This window comes from Cylas formicarius, unplaced genomic scaffold, assembly GCF_029955315.1.
Source record: "Cylas formicarius isolate icCylForm1 unplaced genomic scaffold, icCylForm1.1 PGA_scaffold_3__17_contigs__length_32017465, whole genome shotgun sequence".
NCBI classification, from domain to species: domain Eukaryota; kingdom Metazoa; phylum Arthropoda; class Insecta; order Coleoptera; family Brentidae; genus Cylas; species Cylas formicarius.
Window position 1 is genome coordinate 25,581,298 of NW_026844326.1, and position 27,900 is coordinate 25,609,197.

The 27,900-nt window shown below is 33.6% G+C and overlaps 1 protein-coding gene across 2 annotated transcripts; it reads left to right on the forward strand.

Annotated features, from left to right (window-relative positions):
* The first annotated feature begins 267 nt into the window (after positions 1-267).
* Positions 268-27,770, forward strand: LOC132699976 (uncharacterized). 2 transcript variants are annotated; one of them, XM_060666993.1, is made up of 6 exons: positions 268-437; positions 13,550-13,649; positions 25,107-25,212; positions 25,279-25,352; positions 25,406-25,559; positions 25,620-27,769. In XM_060666993.1, exons 2-6 carry the CDS (start codon positions 13,560-13,562, stop codon positions 25,724-25,726), a joined length of 531 nt encoding a protein of 176 aa, XP_060522976.1. In that variant the 5' UTR covers positions 268-437; positions 13,550-13,559; the 3' UTR covers positions 25,727-27,769. The 2 variants fall into 2 exon arrangements, with proteins under 2 accessions (XP_060522976.1, XP_060522977.1); XM_060666994.1 differs by lacking the exon at positions 268-437 and adding an exon at positions 543-658 and having other exon boundaries at positions 25,620-27,770.
* The last annotated feature ends 130 nt before the right edge of the window (positions 27,771-27,900 follow it).

The following is a 27,900-nucleotide window of genomic DNA, read 5'->3' on the forward strand; positions in this document are numbered from 1 at the left end:
CACGTCAGATGGCGCCAGATGTACGCTCTATGGCGTTACTGTTATTCCGGTCCACATTTCTTTGGGATAATTTCAAAAACGACGAAAAACGCATCTCAGCGATAACGTTCCACACTTCTTCAGGCGAATCGCATTCATTCATGGAATAATTTAAATTGTCACAAAATGTCGGAGCTTGAAACGCGCGCGCCAACGCACTCTGCGATGGTCAATCGTTGCCGATCGTCGACGATCACGCCCGAAAGCGGCCGCGGTCACAAAATTCAAATATTTTCGCGATTCGCAGCGCGAATTACGTCGCGAAAAGTCCACGGCGATTTCCTGCAACTCGGAAAGTGCGCGACTCCCGACGTTTCGTTTTCTTCGCCGTTTTTCGCGATAATAATTTCGGTGGCCACGGCCGGTTTCGTGTTTGGGTCAAACGTGGGCGATAATAGGTGAGTTTTAAGACGAGTATTTTTAGCTGATAGATGATCTAATATTTGGATAACCTTTTAAACTATTTTTTTTAACGCGTCGGCCGCGGCAATAAACAACACACGGGATGAGTTACCTGGGTGCGCGGATTAAGTGACGTTTTCGAAGGTTTTCTACGTTCTTCACTTTATTCTTGAATAACATAAATAAAAGTACGATTTCTTTTGGGATAGGCGAAACGGTAAGAACGAACGTACAGCAGCGGTCATATTGAAGAAAAGAGAGTATTTTTAGTGTATTTTTAGGAGCTTGAACGAAAACAAATTTTTCAAAGGGAGACAAAAAATTTTAAGCTAGATTTTGTATTTAACACATCAACAACAATAATCTATTCACGAATTATCAAAAATGATTTTTTTTTTGCTCATTTTTATTATGTATTTTGATTTCATGATTTTGATTAAAATTACTAATAGTTCCTTTTGAGGTTCTTACTAACAAAAGCAGACATTGTTTGATACACAAGGGGAGTTTGACTATTACTATTTATAAATTTATAAACAAAAATCGAGTTAAAATTGTCAAAAAAAAAGTAATTATTTTTTTTACTTTCGTAACTTATTTGACATTTTTGATGACGCTGACATACAGTTATTTACATTTTTGACTGCAAGCTTTTCTTTAAATTAATAATTTAATAATACATACTGTTTGATGCGAAAATACTTTGCGACTTCAGAAACATTTCGTTATAAAGGGGAATTATAGCTTTGAACAAGAATCCACAAACTAACCAAAAAAAACTTTTTTAAGTTTTTCGGATTTGCCTGACACTATAATTCATTGAAATTATTAATTGAACTAAAATTTATTACTTTCTTATATAGTTATTAATAGTTTTATCATTGTCATTAAAATGTCAAAAAAAATCATATTGTTTGATGATCTATTAAAAAATGATTGCTATAAAATAGAAGTTTTATACAACTGGAATACGTTTCCTTTGTCGTTATAGTTAATTTATGTCCTGAGATGTTGTAATTTACTGTGCGATTAAATTTTTAAATAATGTTTATTTTTGAATATAAATAGTATACGGTCCTGTACATATATTCCAAACAAAATACCAAAAATATTATTGTCTACAAACTTTTTTCTTCGCAAATTCTTTACACCCAACACAAGTAGTGTCTTTTTTTTTATAATAAGCAATATAATAATACATAATAAAATTCTCTCATGAGGAATTTTAAAGCTGTTATCAAATATATTATTAGCTCTTATTTATTTATTAGTATTGATATGCTAGGATCGTTCAATACCCAGTTAAAAAATTATGAAAGGTTTTATATATAAATAGCATTGTTTATTATTATAAAATAACCTTGATTGTACTCGTAAATTTCAGGTAATCGATTATTTTGTAATCCTAGCATACTCATTTACTTTTAATATTAATGCCATTTAAAGGACATATTTGTCTGGTTGATTGTAGCATTTAAAAAGTCGTGGCAGTGTGCAAACATCTAAAGAGAAAAACAGACCAAGCAAACTACCTAATCAAATGACTGTATGCACAAAATTACTTACGTCATATACCTACATTATAACTCCTGTACCAATTATTACCGTTATAGGATACCAACCATTAGAATTAGAAAATATTAGTTATATTACAATAATAAAACCTAAATATTCATTTTTTTAAACGTTTTTTTCAATAATATAACATTCTTTGTGATTTCTATTCAGTTGTAAAGATTAAAATGTCATTGATGATCATTAACTTCGGTAGGTATAACAATTAAGGCTATACAATACGTACGAAACAATAGACTAGAATTATAGTTTTTTAAACAATAATCCATTCACAAATTATTAAAAAATAAAATAACATCTAGATTTTTGATCATTTTTATTATATGTTTTGATTTGATGATTTCAATTAAAATTATTAATAATTGCTTTTGAGGTTCTCACTAACGAAAGTAGACATTCTTTAATGCATAAGGGCTTATAGTACTATTTTAAAAATATATATTTTTTATAATTTATTTATAGCTGAACAAAAATCCAGTTACAAATTATCAAAAAAAAAAATTGAAATCATTTTTTAATTTGCCTATTTGTTTGACATTTTTAATGACACTGACTTCAAGTTTAGATACATATTTACATTTTTCACTGCAAGCTTTACGTTAAATTTATTAATGGTTGCTTGCTGAAAGAGTACACACACTGTTGGATGCAAAAAGGGTTATATTACAACTTCAAAAACATATTTTATAAAATAGAATTATAGTTTTCATCCATTGACAAACTCACCAAAAGAAATATTTTTTTTATACCTTTTGTATTTATCTGGCATTCGAATTCATTGGAATTAATTTTTTTTTAAATGAGGAGGTCATATCACAGTCTCAAGTAATTATAATTGACTTATAAAAAAATACATATTGTTTGAGGCTACTTCAAAAAATTATTGTAATAAAATAGAATCAACAGTTTAGAAAAATAATATTAATAAATAATAATGCACACCATTTTATTGGTAGGTTAACTTACTTATGTTTATTAGTTTGAACCAAAATGATGCGTTGCAATTTACAGCACATATAGTACTAGTACTTTCGGGAAATACATTGATTTCAAAAGATTATTATTATTATTATTATTATTATTATTATTATTATTATCACATTTAATTAGCAACTTATGGACACCACTCGTAAGCTTTTTAATTATAAAGTTTTATACAGCTGATTTTTTAGTTGATTTATGTCGTGAGAGGTTGTCCTGTACATATTATTTATACAGTAAACCCAACATAACATAGTAAGTAATGTAATAGTACATAACATAATTCTCTCATGGGGTATTTTAAAGCTACTACTTAATATATTATTAGCCCTTATTTATTTATTATTGTTGAATATCTAGGTAAAAAATTATTAATGATTTTGTATATAAATAGCATGGTTTATTATTATAAAATAACCTTGATTGTATTATTAAATTTCAGTCAATCTAATGTATATGTAATCCTAGCAAACTCATTTAACTTTTAATATTAGTGGACATATTTGTCTGTTTGATTGTAGCATTTAAAGTGTCGTGTCAGTGTGCAAACATCTAAAGAAGAAACAGAGCAAACAAAATAGCTAGGCAAATGACTGTATGTACAAAATTACTTTATGCCTACATCACATAGTTACATCATAACTTGTGATACCTCTGTGCTATTATACCAATATACTATTAAATAGTTTTTTTTTTAATAATGTAGCATGGTTTGGGTTTTCTATTCATTTTTTCTTTCAATTTTTGATTGTGTCAAAACCTAGTACTATACTTTATTATTTATTCCTTACAACTTAACTTCATTGGTCGGTATAGCAATTAAGGCTATACAATACGTATGAAATACTATTGACAATCTGTTGCCGTTGAAAAGGAACAAAATACAGTTTTCAATGGGAGAAAACCGAGCAATTATCAATTGAAGTGGATTTCTTAATACTAAATTATTTGTGCTGGTGAACTGATATATAAAATACAAAATATTTTATTACTGGACTAATTTTTCTAATCTGGTAAAATTTATACCTTCTAAATGCTGGAATAGCTAGCAATTACAATACCATTCCGCCGATGACGTAACCCGGTGACGTAGCAGCCCATTAGAATTTTTAATACGAAAAATTCGTGGCCTTGACTCCCACAAACGGGAAAGCATATTTACGCGATTTTGCTGTCTTTTAGCGAAAGAGAAACACCACCTACGTTTGCTTAAGTCTTTCATTGCCGAATCGCCGTCAATGGTCGGTACGAGGGTTCCTCGAAAAGTTAAAAAGTATCATTCTTCAAGTGTGAGAAAATATTCAACTTATCAACATTCGTTTACTTTTAATGGCAAATAAAAATATGCTTTCCAGCTTTTAATAGCGATTGAAATTAACATTTAATCGTTTTCGTTAAATTATTTATTTTTTTATTTAATTCATTTAGCACCAGTACAATTTTACAAAAGTTCTCGACGCAGCTTTATGGTTGTAACAATACCGTCCAAAATGGCGTCAAAAAGTTAAAAATAAAATAACAAGCGTCGTGAGGAGACTACCAAAGATATTGTTCACATTTTTCATCTCGCCCTGACCCAAAACTACGCACTTCTTTATTTTTACTTCCGTTCGTCAACAAACAAAACACACCTTCGCCTTCGAATCGCTGATTTAGACCCTATTGACTTTATTATGGACCAATCGCGATTCCTGTGTGCGTCGTGATTACGCCGATAGTTGCACACAATACGCCAATCAAAATGATTGCGCGTAGTTTGCCATCTGGCCGGATTGTCCTCGATAAATATTTCCTCGTTAGAAAACTTATATGTCCGACATTATTCAATGAAAGCCGCGCGTTCTATTAATTGCTTCAAGGGTGTATGCGCGCGCAAGCGGATTGATAGAGTGGAACCGAGAAATATATATATATATATATATATATATATATATATATATATATATATATATATATATATATATATATATATATATATATTCTCACGTATTGATTCACGGATGGAAAAATGTGATGACACTATATTCCGGGATATCATCCTTTCGCTCGTTGAACTCCGACTGGAATCCTGCATCCGACTGGAATCCTGCAAATCCTGCATCCGACTGGAATCCTGCAGACGTTTCGCCAAAATCTCACTTGGCATCTTCAATGCTCGCGCTCCGAAGCTCAGTGTTCAAAGTGTTTTCGGAGCGCGAGCATTGAAGATGCCAAGTGAGATTTTGGATGCCAGTCGGATGCAGGATTCCAGTCGGAGTTCAACGAGCGAACGGATGATATCCCGGAATATAGTGTCATCATCTACATATATATATATATATATATATATATATATATATATATATATATATATATATATATATATATATATATATATATATATATATATATATATATATATATATATATATATATATATATATATATATATATATATATATATATATATATATATTCTCACGTATTGATTCACGGATGGAAAAATGTGATGACACTATATTCCGGGATATCATCCGTTCGCTCGTTGAACTCCGACTGGAATCCTGCATCCGACTGGAATCCTGCAAATCTTGCATCCGACTGGAATCCTGCAGACGTTTCGCCAAAATCTCACTTGGCATCTTCAATGCTCGCGCTCCGAAAACACTTCGAACACTCGAAGTGTTTTCGGAGCGCGAGCATTGAAGATGCCAAGTGAGATTTTGGCGAAACGTCTGCAGGATTCCAGTCGGATGCAAGATTTGCAGGATTCCAGTCGGATGCAGGATTCCAGTCGGAGTTCAACGAGCGAACGGATGATATCCCGGAATATAGTGTCATCATATATATATATATATATATATATATATATATATATATATATATATATATATATATATATATATATATATATATATATATATATATATATATATATATATATATATATATATATATACCATAAAATAAAATTGATTCTATTAAAGATTTATATATTCTAATAAGGGAACTCTTTGACTAACTTCGACGTAATATATAAAATTAATGGCATACTTGCGAATTCTCATAGGGATATCTCATTTAAGGTCCTCATCAAAAACTACACGTAAATATTTTATTTTTTATATATATTTTAAGTTTTTGACGGAATTTATGTCAAGATCGCACATTACAATTCGTGTTATTGCTTGAGCAGACAATATTTTTAATTTTTGTTCTTTGCATGTCTTGAGTACCGGTCTTCGTCGTGGAATAAGTAATAAATTGGGTTTTGTCTAAATTAAGTGCGTTTTGTCTAAGACCAGACTTAGTAATTCTTCAGGCTTTGCAAAGGTTTCTTTCCATGTGTTTTCAGCTATAATCAAATCCGCATCATCCACATAGCAGGATAAAATAAAAACCATGCCATTCATATATTATTTAAACCAGATTGGTCCTAGAATGGTGCCCTGTGGCACACCATACCTCACCGGAAGAGAACAGTTCAGGGTGTGTTCAACTTTCCACAATCTATCTTGTAGGTATGCTTAAATCAGTTTTTTACTATTCTTCTAATACCTAGATCTTCTAATCTCTCCATCAAGATACGGAGCGACACAGTGTTTAATGTCTAGGCCAAATCGAGGAGCACTTTTTACTATTATTGCACGATGTGACCATGCTGTCAAAAGCCAAATGGTTGGTGTTGAATAAGGTTTTTTTTTCTAAAAACTTTGTTAATCTAATTTCACTACACTTTTCATCTACTAGTACTAGTGCAATTAGCCTATAATTCGACATTTGATTTATGTAGAGGAATAATAATGGATTCCTTTATAATGTCCGGTAAGACTCCCTTGGGGAATACCAGGTTAACTAAATATAGCAGCGGCGTAGTAAAATATTTGTATTAATTCTCTTTTTCCTGTTGAAGACGTACATTTTTTGGTCTTTTGATTCTCCCCGCAAGCGTTCCCCTTCGTTTAAGTTGACATTATCCACTATGTTTAATGAACGTTGTAATTTCAAGGATTATAATAATAACGATCTCTAAGTGGTGATGCGTAGTTAAATTCATAACGCATAAATCATAACGCTTACTGAAAAAACAATATATTTTTTTAATAATAATAACAAAAAATATAACGCGGTTTGTGAAATTTTTTCCTGAAAACCGCTAAGGCAAAAAAATTATATTTAATATCCCGGTTCTGGGTGTAAAATTTTCCAGTTTTTTCACAAAACTCAACATCTTTAAACAGGGATTACATATCGCTCAAAGTTCAGTATGGTTGATTTTATGTAAGAAACCTTTATACGTGAATTTTGTGTTAGTCTGAGCAGAGCTAGAATCCTGGTTGTGAGGACTGGTAAATTAGAATTAAGGTATTTTGGAAAACAATCACTGATAGTTAAGCTGTCGCAAAACATCGTGTAGGGATAATTTCGAGCGAAGTCAGGATGAGCCTGAGAGCAAATTTCTTTGTATTTAATTAAGATGTTAGGCAAAACGGGTTAAGGCAGCTTGGACAAAGTTTTTGCCACAGATAGCAAAATCTGAGTTTACCAGTCATACATCTCGCCTAATTATTGCCATTATTGAACAATTTAATAACCATAGTATCCGCCAATTTTAATTGGCCGCCGAAACACTGCCTTGGGAGTCTGCCGGTGCCCATTCCCATAGTGACTTTTAATAGCATAGTATATGCAACAAGTGCGGTAAACGGCATTTGACTCACGAGTTTATTTGGCACGAGCGGAGCGAGTTTTTAATAAACGAGTGAGTAAAAAAGTTTATTGCTTCAATGTCCGAAGTAGCTCGGATTCGCGGGAAACGAAACTGACGTGGTAAAATGACGGTTCCCGCACGCTAGATCGATGTGTAATCAGGTGTTTTACAGACGGGAGTAAAAAAATGAGTTTTGCCACACTCCAGTCGCAAGAGAGTAGAAAAAGATTTCGGCAACATTAAGAAGTTAGTTTAAATAATATCAAAATAATGTAAACCCCAGACATGAATGTCTGTAGCAAAAACAACTGACTCTTTAAAATTGAACACAATGACGATGATGACGATCGAGTTTGCAGAAGCTTCTTTTTTGCATAGTAACAAACTTATTTTCTTGGTTAGAAGAATACGTATTCCAACACTTAGTATATATTAAAAGCCTACACCCCGGTTAACACATATCGACTTGGTACGCAATAAGCTCTGTAAAAGGATATATGCCCCGTACACTCTGATTACTATCTTTTCATGTTGTTTATGCAGATTGTCTGCCGCTCCGACATAATTGATACATTTTTGACAGTTAATTCTATCTTTTTGTGTCTATTTAAAACTTACGCTTGGTGCTGGTAGCCAAAAAGTGAATTAATGTCATTAATATGTTATACAGGGTGTTTCAAAAACAAGCGCCAACATACCATAGTTCCAATAAATGTAATTCCGGAAATGCATATTTGAAGAAGGTGTTTAGGTGTTATTCAAATGTGTCAATCATTTATTGTCTTATCTATTTAATATTGAAGTTTAAATATTAGGTTGTTTTAAGTCGAAAAATTCGCTAAAATATCATTGGAATGTAGAACAATATTTTTAAGATAAATGCAATAATGGTATATTATGCAACAAGTGCGGTAAACGGTATTTGACTCACGAGTTTATTTGGCACGAGCGGAGCGAGTGTTTAATAAACGAGTGACTTAAAAAATTTACCGAACGGGTTGCATATTATACTTTCTTTCTACGACCGTTAGTTTTTGGGTACATTTTCGCAAAACAGTCGAATGCATTCACTGACATGACCGTCAGAATTGACAAACTTATTATTCAAGGCGTCTGAAATATTTCCGAAAACATCCAATTGTTCCCAAACCCATGCAGTTTCGTTTGACGCGGATCTGAGTTACTTCGGACATTTCCGGGATTTTACCTCACAGATTTGGGAGCAATCGGATGTTTTCGGAGATTTCACCGCACGGTTTGAATTTTGACGTTCGTCAATTCTGACGGTCTGACGTCAGTGAATGTATTGGTGTCGCTTTGAAAAATTGTACCCAAAAACGAATACACAGAAAAATGTTATGCAATATATCAAAAAATTTAAATACTACGTGCTATAAGCTACAATTAAAATCTAGTGCACTAGTCGCTAAGTAAAGTTACTTATATAATTTAAGTTTCCCACAGAAATTTTACATACCTTTTGCATGAACTTTAGTGGTTTTTACAGTTTTCATATTAATATCTTGCCAAGATCAATTGTACCATTTTCAAATATCTTCACACAGTTAAAAAGAGACAACAATAGCAGCACCGATCGAAACGATAAACGAGCAAGTCTAATGGCAATTTCGTAAAAATTTTGTTTGAATGGTCCGAAATTTAGTAATCTGATAATCTGTTATTATTTTTATTTTGTTAAATTGTGATTTTTCGTGACGGTCGTAGAAGAAGTATAGAATTCAACACGTTTGGTAAACTCTTTATCTCACTCTATTATTATCACTCGCTCCGCTCGTTCCAAATAAACGCGTGAATCAAATGCTATTTTCTACTCCCTTCTGTCAAATACCGGTGTTGTCTTGTAAAAATATACCTAAAAACTAATGGTTGTAGAAAAAGTCTAGTATGCAACAAGTTTGGTGCCGTTTACCACTTTCATGAGAACTTTTTCCGTGTCTTTTTTAAACACTTTTTATAAAAAAATGAATTTACACGTGATACCTGAATAATTGGTAAAATTTTGGCAGTAGAATAGTGAGCGATAAAATATTAAGATTTAAATCACTTGGATAAAATTCGTTTTTTGATATATTTTTTTGAAAACTGCATTTAAGAATCACAATTTATTTTTATGTGTGGAACTCATCTCTATGTTGCAAAAAAGTACAGAAACACGGTTCTACTTAACATTTCAATAGTTTAAAATTGGACGCCCTGTAGGTAAATACCCAGGGATCTCGTTATGAAACGTTTTTGGGGACATTCAAAATGGAAGGAAACACCAAAACCAAATAATTTGTTTTTTCTCACATATTAGTAATGAAATAATTAAATTTTGGTATTCCCAACTTCTATCCCATTCATTTCGACTTTGAAGACGGTTTAAAAGTTGCCCATACAATCTGATTAAAAAAGTGGCCTCCGCTATATTTTATCTTAGCCCAACTTAGGACAATTTGGGCTGACGATTGGCTGCGGCCGCGTGCAAGATGGATTTTCGCGGATCAAGCGGGCCCGGCCAATTTACAGTGGCGCCGGACCAACCGACCGATGATCTATTTTTAATAGACTTTCGACATGCTGCCGCCGCTCGTTAGCCAACCCGATTGGCAATTGTTTGTTTGCAACAACGCCCGTCGAATGTTTACGCGGGCCGGATTATAAATAAACAATTTACGACCCGATCGACGGGAAACTATTAAAACTAAAATAACAACCGGTCTTTCCAGCCTCTTTTCGGTCAATCGATTTCCAAAAACGCGAAATCCCGTCGGTTGTTCAGTTTTTTTTTGTATAGTTGTTCCTTTTACCCGTTACGTTTGGGGTGAGGCACGTTTAAACTAAACAAGCAGTGTTGCCGCGACCATGCAGAAACGGCAACGATGCTTCGAGGTATTTTAGAGCGATAGCAATCTGTTTTTCTATTTTGACCTACACATACTGTGGTCATGGATGATAGGCTCTGTTGGAAGGACTATATTGCTTATTTAGTAAAGTGACAATTTTGTATAAGTTGTTAAATTTTTGCCTGCTCTAGACATGAAACCTACCTTTTGTGAGAACTTTCTTATTACATAATCACAAAGTGCATCAAAATTTTATTGTGGATCTAAAATAATAATATCTATATGTTTGTCATATTGCAAATTAACGCCATTTATATTAATATTAACACTCTCCAGATCCAAACCATTCAATCTATGTTTTTTGCCATACAAACAGAACTTCGACTTCATGACATTAATGCTAAGATTATTATTGCACAGCCATACAAACATTCGATACAGGTCATCATTGATATCTCGCTGCATTTCTTCGATATTCTTACCAACGACACATATCATCGTATCGTCGGCGAATAATGTAATTTTGCTGCTTTTTACAACTTGAGCTATATCATTAATATACAAAAGAAACAATAATGGCCCCAAAACAGTCCCCTGTGGTTCTCCACGATCCACCAAGATAGACTCAGATGTCTCATACTTTACTTTTTGTGTTTTGCCAGATAAGTAATATTTTAGCCAATCCAGGGCTAAGTGCTTTATACCCACATTTTCTAGCTTAGCTATTAAAATATCCCTATTGACAGTCTCAAAAGCTCTTCTAAAGTCCAAAAACACAGCCAAAACGAAACTATTGTCATCGGCAGCCCATCACAGTCTCGCAAGAATGTCCCTTTCGAAATTCCGATTGACTAGAGACAATTGAATTATTTTCGTCACAGTGTTGATCAATCTAAAATTAGAATGCAGCTTAGTACCTGGAACCTTCGTCACCGGAACCACCAAAGATGACGTCCATTCCTCTGGAAACTGCCCTTTGGAAAATGACGCATTGATAACGTCCAGGATTCTATTTCCAACCACCGCAAAAGCATCCTTGAAGACTCTTGTTGAAATACCAGATTCACCCCCACCAACATTTTTCATTCCACGCACAACCCTTATTTTGACGTTTGTCGGTCCCGACGGTCATGTCAGTGAATGTATTCGTGTTGTTTTGCCAAAATGTATAGTATGCAACACGTTTGGTAAACTTTTAAAATCACTCGTTTATTAAACACTTGCTCCGCTCGTGCCAAGTAAACTCGTGTGTCAAATACCGTTTTTCTATTCCCGTCTGTAAAATACCTAATTATGCACCGATCTAGTGTGCGGGAAGCGTCGCTTTACCACGTCAGTTTCGTTTGCCACGAATCCGAGCGAGGGACCAATCGGATGTTTTCGGAAATATTTCCCACAGCTTGAATTTTGACGTCAATTCTGACGGTGTCACCATTAAACATATTCGTGATATTCTGCAAAAATGCCAAACTCTACACTTGTTGCATATCTAAAACACGATGAATGCATTAAAGATCAATTAGCGTCTAGCGCATTGCCTATATTACCGAACTAAACTTATCCAAGAACAAATTCTGTAGTCATTCCAACCACAAATTTAGAGAAATAATTCAGTCAAGATCTATTCTTTTAAACCAACACTTACATAAAAATTAAACCCAAAACGACAGTCAGTTTCATGGGACTACAAAAAAATCTACAAAATTATGAGCAAAGCTTTCTAGTTTCTTGTTAGAGAAGTGTTTTCATATTTTGCTATCAATTAATTCTGGTTTTCTTGTAATTTGCCGTTTGGAGGAAAACTAAATAAATTAAAAAATAAATGTGTCTAATACGCTGTATACCCAGCGGACCGAGAGGCGCCTTAAAATCGCATGCTCGCAAATTTAGATTTCGCGCAACCGATTTCCATTAAAATCGGCTTCGATTTCCCCCCGCCACCCCTCCCCGGGGGGGCTCGAAAATCGCGTCCAAAGGTTACGGCCCCACCTATTTGGGTCAAGTTCGATCCGGTATGTGATATGGGGCGCCGCTGGCAGTAAAATCTCGTTGAATTTCCGCCCCGACGTCAAACAACGACAGCGTATACTTATCGTGCAATTAGCCGCTTAATTGACTTTTAAAACGACCTAATTATCGTCAACAGTCCGCGTCCGACAACCTAGACCCCGTTAAGTCTTACGTTTTCAATGCCGGGATCGAAAAATGGACTGCGAAATAAATTGTTTACGTTTCGATTCGTAAAAATAACCGAGCATTGTGAGGCCGCAAGGCGAGCAAGCCTTTCTTTGCGCGAGGATATCGTTAGAGGCGTCCATCCGACCACGGTTTTAACGCGCTTTCACGTCTCCTTTAAAAGTTTTTTTTAATTGTTTGTTTTCTTAAAGTTTGCAAGTAAAAAAAAGTTGTCTTAACAGATTTTTAAAATTTCAGCACGTAATGTTTGCCGGATTTCACTATTCTCATATACCGAATTTTTTTTGTTTCCTTGGATTTCGCTGAATATTTTGCCAATTACATTTATGAAGTTGCTATTTTTCGATATCGAATTTTAATTTATTTGATTTTCATGCTTAAAAGTATACCAGATAAATTTGCGTATTTCTGATAATTCCGTATTGAAAATTAGTTACCGTCATCGGTTTTGGAGATGAACTCTTTCATTCCTGTTGCCTTTACTGCAAAATCTTCAGCCTTGCAGTTTCAAAAGTTAATTGTAGTTGTATATTATCAATGCCTTTGCGTCGCGTGCTCACGTGGACGGACGTCCTTATTACACGCGTCAGTTCTTCGAACGAAGCTTTTCTCTACGTATCACTAAATATGGGATCGTCTACGGGAAACGTCTTTTTTTGCGTCGATCGACATCTCTTATTAAGGACGAGCGTAACTTTTACCCTAAATGGGACCCGCAGCCATATTAGGCCGGGCAGTACCTTTACTGTTTTCTTTTCCGAAAGCGTAGAGGATGATGAAGAAAAATAAGCGTGCTATAGTTTACTTTTTATTGTTTCAGACTGTAAAACATGGGAAGTTGCGAGGATTACCTGCTGAAGCGTTGCTGCTGTTGCGGCTCTCTTCGTACTGGCACCCTGTTCGCGGGTTTCGCTTCGGTGGTGAGTATACGCGCCCTCCCAGAATACGGATTTTTTTGAAAGTTTTTGGAAAAAAGTTTAGTGGTTTGAACCACTTCAAATACTTCAAGGCGTACTTGACTCTTTTTGGTGCCATGATATTATTAGCACGCTTAAGGATGGATATACAATATAATTCCTACGACAAGTTTCTAAAAAATATTGTACAAAAATTTGGATCCGTATTTTCGAAGCGTTTTGGGGCTGAAAAGCAGTTTTCTTCAAAAATTGTTTCTTTCGTATTTGAGTACACTAAATTACCACTTTTATCAGAAATTAAATTATGATCTTGCTTCAATTAAATAAATAACGACGAATAATTAACGAAAACATTTTTTTCTTCCAACATTCCTCAAAAAAATTGAAAAGAAATCCTGGATTTGGTAAAATTCATATTTTAAAACATCTAATTTATAAAAAAAAACTAAAAACAAGCAATCTGAACATATATTCTATTAAATATAACAACAAATTAATATAATAGAAATAATAAATAATTTTCTAAATTGTTGATACAAAAGTATATTTCTACATTACTACATATTAGACTACTGACTAAAAAAAAAAACAATATATCATATACACCATTATTCATGTTATAGTTTTGCATATTTTTCAATTTTTATATCACTGATATAAATTTCTTTAACTCACCTAATATTATTGAATATTATTGCCAACAATTACAGCACTGTAGTTTCATTTCTGCTAAAATTCCCACTAGTTACAGTGAGTGAGTACAGGGTAGTCTCAACTGAAAGAAAAAACTGATTTCTGAACTAGATAGAGCAAAATCGACTTTCTTAATGGTTAAAACCGCTATCTTAACTACCAACCGAGATAAACGGTATTTTTCAATTTTCGGCCCTTTTGAAAATTGCCCATAACTTTTTTATTTATAAAAATTTTTGGTTCTGATAAAAACAGTATAAGGGCATTTTTTAAAGACCAATTATTTTTTTCTACAGTTCCCCATTTTCTTATAAATCAATGAAATATATGGCAATCATATTTGTCTATGGTCTTCAATAAATGCTCCTATCGAGCTATTTTTTTTATGTATTAGTGGGCTGTTAAAAATAACAAATGAAAAAAAGTTTCAAAATTGTATTCTTCTACCAGCGTCCCCTTCATGTAATTTTGATACTATATGGCTTGAATTTATGTTTTTTTTTTAAATAGTCAAAACTAGAGTTTTTCCAGCGCTAGTGCATCTAAGGAGAGCTCCAATTATGTTCAATTATGTCACTTGTCTGGTTGGTGCCGCTCTGGATATGTATTGCAATAGAGTTCATCGGCTGATTTTTCGTTTTTGTTTGACAATATGCATAAAGTGCTATGTGAAGGGGACGCCGGTGGAAGAAAAAAATTTAAAAATTATTTTCATTTGTTACTTTTATTGTATTAATTTTATTTGTATTTTATGTGATGTTTTTTGAACATATTATTCACGGCCTACTAATACATAAAAAAATAGCTCCACGGGGGCATTTTTTGAAGACCATATCATACTTTTGGAATATTTTAAATTCGTAAAATAAGTTTGGGCACTAAAATTATATGTGATAGAACACAAAATTCAATTAAAAATAAAAGTTGTCCTTAACTGACATTGACAGCTATATGCACGGTCTATTAATAGATAAACAAAAAATGCCCTGTATTTCCTAACTAACCAAGCAATCGATATCGCTGAAAAACAGAGAAATAAAAAAGTTATGGGCAATTTGCAAAAGGTCCGAAAATTAAAAAACGCCCTATAAATCTCGGATGGTAGTGCAGATATTGCCATGCGGTTTTAACCATTAAATGTTTTCCAAAAAGTCGAACCCTTGACATGTAAATCGAATTTGCTCTATCTAGTATACAAATAGGTTTTTTCTGTTAAAACACGAGCAGCCTGTACACTAAATTACTTAATTTATTATTTCCCAAATTAATCATTAATTGTTTCTCGTATATAGAAATTATTATTATTTCTCAAATATTGAATATTTAATACACTGCATAAGGCTAATATTTAAAGTCAAAAAATTCTTTATTTTTTCCAATTGTTATAAATGAGTCGAATAACTTTTTCCGTCGGCTCCGATGCATTTGTTTTGGCCAAATTCCAAATCGGATGGCTTAATCGCAGGTCAAGGGGGGCGGGGAGCCACCCAGTTAAATTACATCGCATATTTTCGAAACGTTTATTTTCTTGGTCGTTATTAAATTGAATTGCAATTCGTTGGCCTTAAATATGTAAAATAAACGCCGACTTTGCGCGTATAAATAAACACGTGTTTCCAATAATTTCTCTGGCAGACCAAAGTGCAAATATTTATTTTGTCTTGGAGCGTTCGCGCATGCGCAAACGTTTCGTCGCAGAACCACTGTTGAATTTTATACTCGAACTCCTATCTCTACTTCGTTTCCCGCGTAGTCATATTTGTTGCCGCCAATAAACAAACATTCAATCTCGTTACTTTCGAAAATCGATAGAATCGAATTTTCGAAAGTATCTGCGCTCGTATAAAAATTTTATATCTCGATAACGGTACGTCCTATGGGATCGCCGTTGGTACAGAAATGATCACCGTCGAAAAAAAAATTTTTTTTGTCTGTCCGTTCTCCGTTCTCCTCTTTTGTTTTTTTCTGAATAACTTTCGAACCGTTTCCTTTTTAACCCTCCACGAGGCACATAAGCTTGTAAGAAATGGGCCTGATCCGACGCCGGTATCCATCTTTTTTTCGCGATTTTCGACTGTTTTTTGAACCTTGGTATGAAACTCGTAAGTGTCCGAAATTTGAAGCAATCGACTTCATATTTGGCACATATATGCGGCTTTGCCCCGTGGCGGAACCTATTGAAAATGGGGGGGCTGGGGGGTCTGGAAGTATTCTAAAAAAATAAAACATCGCGCGTGTAAGGGTCTACAAACATCATTGTCAAAAACTGGTTACTAGACCAAATGAAATCTTGAACCAAAAGAAGCAGAAGATACGGCTCTATAAACTTTTATTCATGAAAATTTTTCAAAAATATACAGAGTGCGCCGCAAATTCAAAAAACTGAAAAATGGGTCCTATTATTGAAAATTGCTTATAACTGAAAGACTATTATTCAGATCTCACTTTCTTTTATATTTTTCACCTATTGTACAGGGTGTTCTCGATATTCCGTGCTAAATGAGAAATGTGTTAGGGGTCCTAAATTTGCAGATATCAACTTCAAATTTAGCAGGGAAGTAAAAGTCCGTGTCCACATTTAAACTGTAGAAATTGGGCGCAATCAAATATTACCAAGTATTTTTTAAATATGTTTGAATTTTTTTTTGGTAATTTTAGCTTCCAGAAAAATATGTTTTCCTCCATAATCGTTCATCCGATTGGCAAAATTCTTTAGCCGGCAGACGCAGAAGATCCAGTGCAATAACATTTATTTTAGGCATTTTTTCGATTACATACAGCGTTTTCAAATTATAGGCAAAAATCTAAAAGACCTAGAAAATTGTTTTTTTACAGAGTAAATTATTAGCCGCAAATCAAAAATCGTAAAAAATATGGCTAATTGGTTCAAAAGGTGTCATAGGCCGCATCAAGAGCTACAATTTTTGTATTTGCAGTTTTCGTCTATCACATACTCTGCTCGGGATATTTGAAAAAATCCATATTGAAATCAGTTAAGGTTTTCAAACGAAGGATCTCGTTTTTAAAAAAACACTTTTTTATTTTGCAAACAGAACTACGAGGTTTTCTTTAACCTGCTACAAGGAGAACTGGACGCAAAGCACAGAGTTGTTATATATATAAAGTTTTTATGCAAGCGTCGCGTCGCAGATACCGGATATACTGAAGCTAGCATTTCATCAGCATTTTCTATCACATAATTCCTCCCTCCGAAGTGGAAAACAACAGGGACGAAGGGTTGTTTTCGGAAGACTGGTCGTTCTTGGTTTTCTTGGAATCTTGCAGCAAATGGCTCTTGTAGATTTTCCATGCTATAACTATTAACAAGATTAAAATAAACATCATTCCTGTTGAAGTGGCGAGACTCCAAGTGACTGGATGAATTTCATAACCAATGTCGGGGATCGATGATTTCGCAGCTTCTCGTAGTTTTTTGATCGTATTGAGATCAATCGATTGTAGTTGGAGTGGCTGGTACTTCACATCGTGATGTTCCATATTTTCAATTTTAATGGGTGGCAGTGAGAATGGGTTTGCTTTAAAAATTTCTTCTTTATTCCAAAGCTCGGTATTTTGGGTACTTATACCACAATTATATGGAACATTGATTAGGCAGGCTTCTTCAATAAAAGCTATTTCTTTGTTTTGACAATTCATTTGTAATTTAAGTTTCTGTTCCGATGGTATTATCAAAACAAATCTACTAGTGATTGGTCGTATTATATGCGTTGAAACATTTACATTGACTACGTGGCAATTTTTGTTTTCGGCATATTTAATGAGGGTTGTCACACAATCACCGATGGGCTGGGTAAGTTGATTTTCGCAAACGTAGGTGTCTTCAATGATTGGGCAGATTGATTCTTGATATTGTTGCATGTCAGTGCCCAATATTAGGTAGGGTGAATTAGGTATAATTAAGGAGTGATTCACAGGTACTGGGAACAGGTGGAATATTTCAAAAATATCTTTAAGAAAAATCGGAATATGGACGGCAAAAATTATTTTATCTTTTGTAAATTTAACTTGTAAGTTTGCTAACTGATAATAATTATTTTGATTTTCAAAAATTAGAATTTGATTATCACCATAGAGAACAGTCAATTTAAAAATTATTTGTTCTAATTCGGCCGCCGATATTACTACAGGATGTAATGTGTTTAATTTCGCAAATGTAATGGCATTTTCTAAATTATCCAAAAAAGTTATAAAACTTTGGCAATTTAGAATAATTTGCATTAGTGTATTTTGAGCTTTAATGAAAGTAGTTATGTCAGTAATAGTTTTATTTGAATTATATTCAAAAATGTCTATATGTTTTTTAATAGCTTCTTGATTTTTCTGTAGAAGTGTTATAGTATCATTATAGTTGTCAATCAGCTGTTGAATCAACGAGGTTTGCTTTTTTAGTTGGATGTCAGATGAATGTTTACTACGCACAAGTTCTGTGATAATTTTATCGTATTTTTGTCCATCCTCTGAATCGAGAGTGCCAAAAAGCCATTTCGATAATTTACCTACAACATTTATTAAACCTCTTTTTGTACGGTTATTAGGTTTTATGTTACCAAGTTTAAATTTTACTTGAGTAATTAAATATCGAACATTATTAAGTAAATTATTTCCATTAATATAGTGTACATTCTGATAATTATGTTTATTTGTATAGTTTAATGATTTTGAGATTACAGCGTAAGCGTATTCTAAATTACGTAATTGATTAAAAAGTTGAGATGTTTCTACAAAATGCAAAAATGTATGTTGATGTTGAATTATTCGAGCATTTCCTAAGCGGAAGGGGAGAAGTGGTGTTTTAATTGGGATAACTTCAATATCATTATTCGCTATCACTAATAACAGCGTAGCTGCAAGAAGGAACAGCGTTGTCCGGTTCATTAACCTGCGAAGAAGAAAAAGCTTTAGGTTTTTGGATCTGAGATTTATGAATTATTTTTTTATTTTTTGTAATAATTTTATTCCCAATATCTTGATCTATAATAACAGGTTTTCTTCGGGGTTTGTCCTTACTACGTTTTGCTGTTTTGTCAGTAACGTAAACCTTTGTATTTTGTTTCATTTCAGGTGGATTTTCTCGTTTTTCGTTTTGTTTTTCATTTAAACGTATTTTTGTTTCTAACGATGTTTCGTAAATTTGTTGATAGATAGTTTTTAGTCTTTCACGTCTATCTGTGATATAATTATTTACAATGATTTCATCCGTTAAATCAAAGGGATCTAAACCGTTTACTTTTCCATTAATAACGTCAAAAGGTTTTTGTTTTGTTACGCTATGCATTGATGAATTATAACCTATAATGGCGTATTTTATTAAATTTTTAGGGGCTTCTTTAGGTTCTTTTAATTTTAGTACCCTATATAATTCAACAAGAGTAGAGTGAAATCTCTCTATTGGACTATTACTATTAGAATTGCCGGGAGTTGTAAAATGAATTGCAATTTTATGCAATTTACAGAAATCTAAAAGCAAAGACGTTTTAAATTCCGTACCATTATCACACGTTATTTGTTGAGGTAGGCCGTGATGACTTATAAAGGTCGCTAAACCGTCTAAGATAGCAATTGCTGTGCAAGCGGGTTCTAACGGATAAGCTTGGGCGTACCGTGAAAATACGTCTATAATTGTAAGAAATTTTACGTTACATATTTGAAAAGTATCCATATGGATGGATTCTAATGGTTCAGAAGGGGTCGGTGTCAACATAAACTTTAATTTTGGTGGATGTCGATCATATTTTGTTTGTTGGCACGTGTCACAATTATTAATATATTCAGTTAAATCAGTTTTCATATTTGGCCAATAATAGAGCCTTTTTAATGCTATTAGGCTTTCATTAATTCCTCGATGACAGGTTTTTTCATGATGATATGCAATTAGGTCTTTTTGTTTTGTCCTGTCAGTGACGTCAGTTAAAAGAGTTTTCGATATTACCAATTTGTAAGCACGGTTTTTAAATGTATTTGGTAACAAAACAGATAGTTCTCGATTTAAATCTATTTCGGTGTTTTGTACATAAAGGCAGTACATTTTTGTTGGATCCAAATAATCTAAAAAGAATTTAATTATTTCATTTTGATAGTTTTGACTTAAATAAACAGAAAATCTAGATTTATTTTGGAATGGGTAACTCCTAATCACGTGATAACGACCGTTTGTTTTTTGGTTAAATATTATTTGATTAGAGTAAGTATTTAAAATATTTTCGGTAATTGGTATATTTAATATTGGATCTTCAGCTGCTGAGTGTACTGTCTTACCAGTATTAGGAATATTTGGCGGTTTAATTTGAATGTCCGAGATGATATTAATTTTTGGAGTGTTTACATTTTCTAGAGGGTTAAACACGTCTTCAATTTGTTCCAATTGTTCAAGGCTTATATTTTGATCTTCTTCATGTATGTATTTATCGATATCTTCATTAATATCTCCAGGATTTCCGAAAAGTGACTCTTTATCTATCATATTTAGTTCGATGCGTGATAGGGCATCAGCGTTAGTGTTCAGTTTGCCCTTCCTATAATGAACTATGTAATCAAACTCTTCCAGTTTTAGTCGCCATCTTAGCAATCTGGAATTTGGTTCTTTCATATTAAACAGGTATTGTAGAGGTTTGTGATCGGTAACTATCACAAATTTTCGGCCAAATAAATATGGTCGGAAATATTTTGTTGACCACACGATTGCTAATAATTCTTTCTCTATGGTTGAGTAATTGCTTTCAGCCGGGTTCAATGTCCTAGAGGCAAAGGCTATGGGAAGATCACTACCAATTTTTCCTTGGCTGAGAACCGCTCCTATAGAAACATTAGAGGCGTCCGTTGTCAATATAAAAGGTTTTTCGAAATCTGGATATTGTAGTATTGGATCATTGCACAAGATATTTTTACAAAGATCGAATGCTTCTAGAAATTCTGGCGTGTGTTTGATGGTCGCTCCTTTCTTTAGGCAATTTGTGAATGGCTTGGTGAGTTTTGCAAATCCGTTAATAAATCTTCTATAGTATCCTAGAAGGCCTAGAAAAGATTTTATGTCTTTTGCTGTTTTCGGTACAGGAAATTTCTGGATTGCAATAATTTTCTTGGGATTCGGTTTAATTCCGTTTTTTGTTATTATGTGACCCAAAAATTCTACTTCGGTTCGTAGGAATTCCGTTTTATCTAGTTGAATTTTTAGTCTAGCTTGTCGCAGTTTTTGGAAAACAAGTTTAAGATGTTTGATGTGTTCTTCTAGGGATGACGAAAATACTATGATATCGTCCATGTATACTAGACAAACCTTTCCCTGTACATCACGCAAAACATTATCCATGACGCGCTGAAATGTCGCGGGGGCATTTTTCAATCCGAAAGGCATTCTAACAAACTCAAAATGACCATTCTCGACACTAAAAGCTGTTTTTTCAATTGATTCCGGATCCATTTCGATCTGATGAAAACCAGATGAAAGATCGATAGTTGAAAAATAATTACACCGTCCCAATTTATCGAGTATATCATTTATATTAGGCAATGGATAGCGGTCGTCTATCGTTTTCTCATTTACCTTACGAAAGTCACAGACAATCCTCCATTTCTGCTTGCCGCTGGCGTCAGGTTTCTTCGAGACTACCCAAATGGGGCTGCTCCAAGGGCTTTGGCTATGTCTAATGATGCCGTCGTCTAACATTTTATTAATTTGCCGTTGAACTTCCTCTTTATGGATAAAGGGGTATCTATATGATTTAGTGTATACAGGCAATTCATCCGTTGTTCTTATACAATGTTTGATTTTATTGGTGAACGTTAACTTTTTGTTTTCATGATGGAAAATATCGTTATATTCTTTACAAAGCCTTATTATAGCAGATTTTTCTTCTAAATTTAAATGTTCGCAACGAATTATTTTGGAAATGTCGCATTTACTAAATTGTTCTTTATGTTTTGGTAAGATGTGTTCTAAATTAAAAAGTTCAAAATTTTCTTTATGAAAGTCCGGAAAAGATAAAACTTTTAGAGGTTGTGGGAAATTTAACGTTATATTTTTCTCAGTGTAATTAAAAACTTCTGTTTGCGCAAAACCGTTTTTTGCAGTAGTAAGTGTTTCTGGAAAATAGAGACCTTCAATGACTTGCTCGGGAATAATAACATCATTGTTTTGTGTTACTGGAATTCTTACGTTAACAATTTCGTGTGCATTCACAGTAATACAATATACTTCGTTTTGTGGTTGTCTAAATAAAATTGGTATATTAGTTGTATTATTCCTTAATTGTTTATTAACAAGATCGATAGAAAAATTAAAACGTTTTAGGTCGTTTAATCCTATTATACCGTCAAAGAATTTATGAAAGTCAAAAAGGATAAAAGATAGGTTGGTATTAGCCTTTAATTCTGGGAAAGCCGGAATATCTGCTTTAAATAGAGTTTCCTTTTCACCAGTTCCTGTTTTAATAATAGTTGGGGAATGATATATTTTTTCATAATAAAATTTTTCTGCAATGGAAGGTCGAAGAATCGAGTGAAAACAACCAGTATCAATTAAAAGTTTAATTGCGGGTTCTTTAATCTGGATGTACGGTAAACTATTATTAATTTCGGTATACATTTCTAATGTCATTTCGTTGAGTCGCATTGGCTCGTTATTGTAAAATTTTGAGAGATTTGATTTTCAATTTCAGGGTGTTCGTCAAAATTTTGAGTGTCATTAAAGTATTCAGATTGATTTGAAAATTCAATTTCAGAGTATTCGTCTTGGTGAATATTTTCATTTTGAAATACCGCAGATGTTTCATCTGTTTGTACCGCGTTACTTTCGTCGATTTGGTATAATTCTTGCGAAATAAAATTTCTAGGGCCAGTAGGTTTGAAATGGTTAATTTGATTATTTTGACGTGGTATAGTATAGTTTGTTCTTGTTGACATAGGTTCGGGTTTATTGTTAGGTACCTGACCTGTCGGTTTAAATACGTTTTTAGGTGGGCCAAAAACTTGCCTATTTGTAGGAAAATTTCTTGGAACTTCGCGTGGTTGAGGCATATTAATTGGACCTCTGGGAAAACTATTAGTCTGGGGAGTAAACTGATTTTGATCATGCCTAATTCTAAAATTTTGATTATGGTGATTATTGTTTTGAAAATAATTTGTAGGGCGAATCGGTTGTACATAATTAAAATTTTGGTTACTAAAATAATTTGGATTTTGTGAAAATTGTTTAACGGGTTCGATAGAAGTATTAGGTAAAACTTTTGATTGAATTGGAGTTCTGAAGATATTTTGTGTATATTGAAAATTTTCCTCTTCAATAATTTGGGTCATAGCTAATTCTATACAGCTCGGATTTTTAAGTCTTATAATACTTTGTAATTGTCCTGGTAATCCTCTAATAAACGTCCTTAAACAAATTTGATCGTATTGACGTAAATGAATTACTTTGCTTGCATTATCCATAGTATCGGCAGGAAATGCATTAATTTTTTGAGCAAGGATACTTCTTAAAACTTGTAATCTTTTCCCAAAATCTAAAGGATGTTCATTTTTAAAGGGGGTGGCCATAAACAAATCCTGTTCTAAACATTCTAAATTTCGTCTATCGCCAAAACAATTTAACAAAGCTACTTTAATATTGTCCCACGTTACTAACTCCATTCTACAGCCTACTAGAATTTGTGCGCGATCAACAAGTTTCATTCTTATAGTTCTTAACAAATATTGTTTTAAAATTTCGTCGTTTCCTTGACCATATGTATCAAAAAGGAAATCTCCAGCTGATAGAAAACTATTTAAAGTGTTGGAATCACCATTATATGGCAGAATACTATCTATAAACATTTTTAACAAAGTGTAATTTACACCTGAATTCGACGATTGATTAGAATTCATTTTCAAATTAATTTGACTATTCTCTACTTTCTTTTCCACTAAATTTAATGAAGTAAAAAACGCACTTAAATTGTCGACGTCTTTATCTTCGTTCATAAATTTAATTGATTTTGAAATTTCTTAAAATTGAACTTAAAACTAAGAATCCTTAAAATTATTTCCACCGTCCTAACCAGGGAAGATGAAAGGAGAACAATAGGAATTTTGGGCACTAACCTTGATTTCTCTTAGTCGTCAGCCTATTCTTCCTATTGGAATTTTCCTTGCGTAGCACTGCTTGCGGGGGTGATTTCTTGCCTTCCTTGCCCTCAGTCGAACTCAATCACGTTGGGTTTGTCAGACAGTCTATCACAGGTTCGTTTTGGAGTTTAAGGGTTGAAACCCACGTTTCGCGATCAAATCGTCCCGATGACGTGGCTTTGACCGAAAACTACCCCAAATCCTACTGACTGCGCCAGTTAAGGTTTTCAAACGAAGGATCTCGTTTTTAAAAAACACTTTTTTATTTTGCAAACAGAACTACGAGGTTTTCTTTAACCTGCTACAAGGAGAACTGGACGCAAAGCACAGAGTTGTTATATATATAAAGTTTTTATGCAAGCGTCGCGTCGCAGATACCGGATATACTGAAGCTAGCATTTCATCAGCATTTTCTATCACATAATTAATCGCTATTTTTGTTTGTTTGTTTGTTGTTTGTTTGCTATGTTTGCTGTAACTTTGAAGTTCGACGAGATGTGAAGTACATTTTACACAGGGTGCATGTACAATTAATGTATACGATATTTTGTGGAAAATGTTTCCAAAATTGGCTTCCTTTGGCTATTATTTTCCCTCCTAGTAATAATAATAAGCAACACGGAATATTGTTGTATACTACTTTTTTTCCAGATATTATCTATCTTTACGATCCTCGTCATAGTGCTGAAAATGTTGGACATCATCAACGTCGAGTTGCGGATGATCATTCTGGATTCTTTCTTGTCAGAATTCGCCAGTAAGTTCGGGATTGCGAAAACCAGATAAAATTTATTTAGCTGATACCATTTTCCGTCTGTTACAGTCGAGATCATCCTTATAGTGAATCTCTGCGTCACCATCATCCTTTCAATACTCCTGATAGTGGGCACAATAAAGGTAAACCTTGTGACCTAATTCGATCCTCTTTGCAAACCAGTTTACCTTTGCAGCGCAACTTTTACATAATGATGCCGTGGGTGGTACTGGGAGGAATGCTCATCATCGGCCTCCTGGTCTCCGTCTTGATTACCAGCATCAATTTCTACACCAGCGATGACTCCTTCAACGGCACCCTGTGGTTGGTCATCGGCTTGATCGCTTTCGGTAAGTCAGATCTCACTTGAGGCTGTTTTTAATCCGCTACAATCGAGTTTCAATTTCCAGTACTGTATTCGTACATGTGGTACGTGGCGTTCAGCTTCTTCTACCAGATCTACCAGGAGGCGAGGAGAGGCGCCTACACCAAGGACCCCTTCCGGAGGAAATACTAAATTACGCCATCGTCTGCCATACCCATCGAGAAGGTTGTAGAGTTTAGAATTGTTTTTGCCATAAGAACTGTGTTCTAGTCGATTCGAGGAGGTACTGTTGTCGCCCCATTTTTAATGATTTTTTCCCCACGGATATTTTATTTTTCTATGTGACGTAACTCATATACTAATTTAAATTAAAAAATGTGTTTGTAGAGGGCGAGTTTTATTAATAGTGGTACTTAAATTTAGCACAGTTTGACTTGGGATTGGGATTTCGAAAAAAGTAAAAGAGACGGGCTAAAGTTGTAAAACTTTAAATCCTATTGTTAGCGAGAAGGACGAAGACATTTGCGCTACAAAAAACATAGAATGGAGAATAATAAATGGCCTTTGCCACATCACAATAAACCAGGCATACATCCGTCAAAACGTACCGACGCAATACGAATATATACAGGTTCTCCAGCAAACGAAAATCTTCTCGGTAAAGAGGCATTATTTAATATGCCACAATTTTTTTATAATACCCCAGCGCCGGGCGTACGAAATTTCACCTGTCAATTTTGGCAGAAATTGATGGTACGCCACTGATTTCTTTTAAAATTACAATTATTCTTAAAATGACATTTATCAAGACCATTATTATTTCTTTCTTAAGTAATTGTCTATCTGTTTTATTAAAATACTTCAAGAAATTGAAGTACGAAGTGCATTTTTCAAATCTTTATCATTATTTCTTTTCATTGTAGTAGTCTGCGCTTTTCTAATAGAGTCAAACCAGATATGCGAACATTACATGGGTACGCACGGTAGTGCGTTCAATTTATCTTGAAACCATTTTAATTGGCTGTATCTTTTTTGCTTTTAGGGATATCAAGGTAATCAAAAAGCAAAATGTCGGGCTAGTAGTCAAGTGAAGTATAAAAGAAAACCCTATCAATATTTTAGTCCATTCGTTTTTGACAAATCGGCAAAAATAGGAAACTTCGTAAAACTCAAAAACTAAATGCAAAACAATGTCAAAGGAGGATGCAGTTTTGTTTGAATTTTTTTAAATGGACATAACAGAAATGGTTATTTAAATAATCCCAGACAAATACACGAAATAAAAACCCAGGGGTACCAATCAATTGCGGCAGTCAGTCACGGCACTTTTTGAAATTGTATAAAAATTTCCTATTTTTGCGGATTTGTCAAAAACAAATGGACTAAAATGGAAAAAGATATTCTATTAAACACATATAATATACAGGGTGTTCCATTTAAAAATACATGATGATATGTCAACAAATTGTTTTATACGTCACTTGGAAAAAAACTTGGCTACCAGCCCTACATTTTGTTATCAAGATAAATTGAACGCACGGTACATGGAAGGTTGTCTGGAAGAGATACTTTGATGGCAAATAATCGTTTAAAAGGGGCCCATCGAGCCGTAAGAACTCCAGAAATTGAAGAAGCAGCTTTAAATTCTATTGCTGAAAATCCTGAACTCAGTACTAGTAGATACTGATTAGAAATAATCTGAATATCTCACACGTCTTAATTTTGAAAATTTCTGGTTATCCCTAATGTCTGTACTGTACTAGCATCTATTCCACTCAAAAATGCCATTGTAGCAAAAATTGCTTGTAGTATTCTGAGCAAAATACAATTTTTGTGATTCCGCTGCGGTTGTCGACGTTCGTCAATACTACAGCTTCATCACAAAAAAATGATTTTTGCTTTCAATATAATAATATGCTATTGTTATATCATTGAATTACCGAGCGGCTTTCGGATTTTCGGAAAATATTGTACAAACAGATACAATTGTTCAAATGTAAATTTGAATAATGTTTCACAAGAGCAAACACTTCAAAATGGATTTACGAAAGGAGGAAATAAGAATTGTTTACAGAATACTTTACTTCAGAAACGGCATGGCAAAACAAAAAGATATAGGATATAAAAGTAATGCTCGCATAGAATAGATTAATGTTTGTATAATTTAAACACTGTTCTTCTACTGTAATTTACATGACATAACATAATTCTTAACGTTCGTACTATTTTTTAATATAAAAAGTACCACTTATCTTCGAGTTTTAATTTTTTTCCTATATTACCACAAATATATAATATACTTTTTATGAAATGAATCATACAAGTCTGGATAATTCCGTTGCAATTCTATTAGTTTTTCATCCATG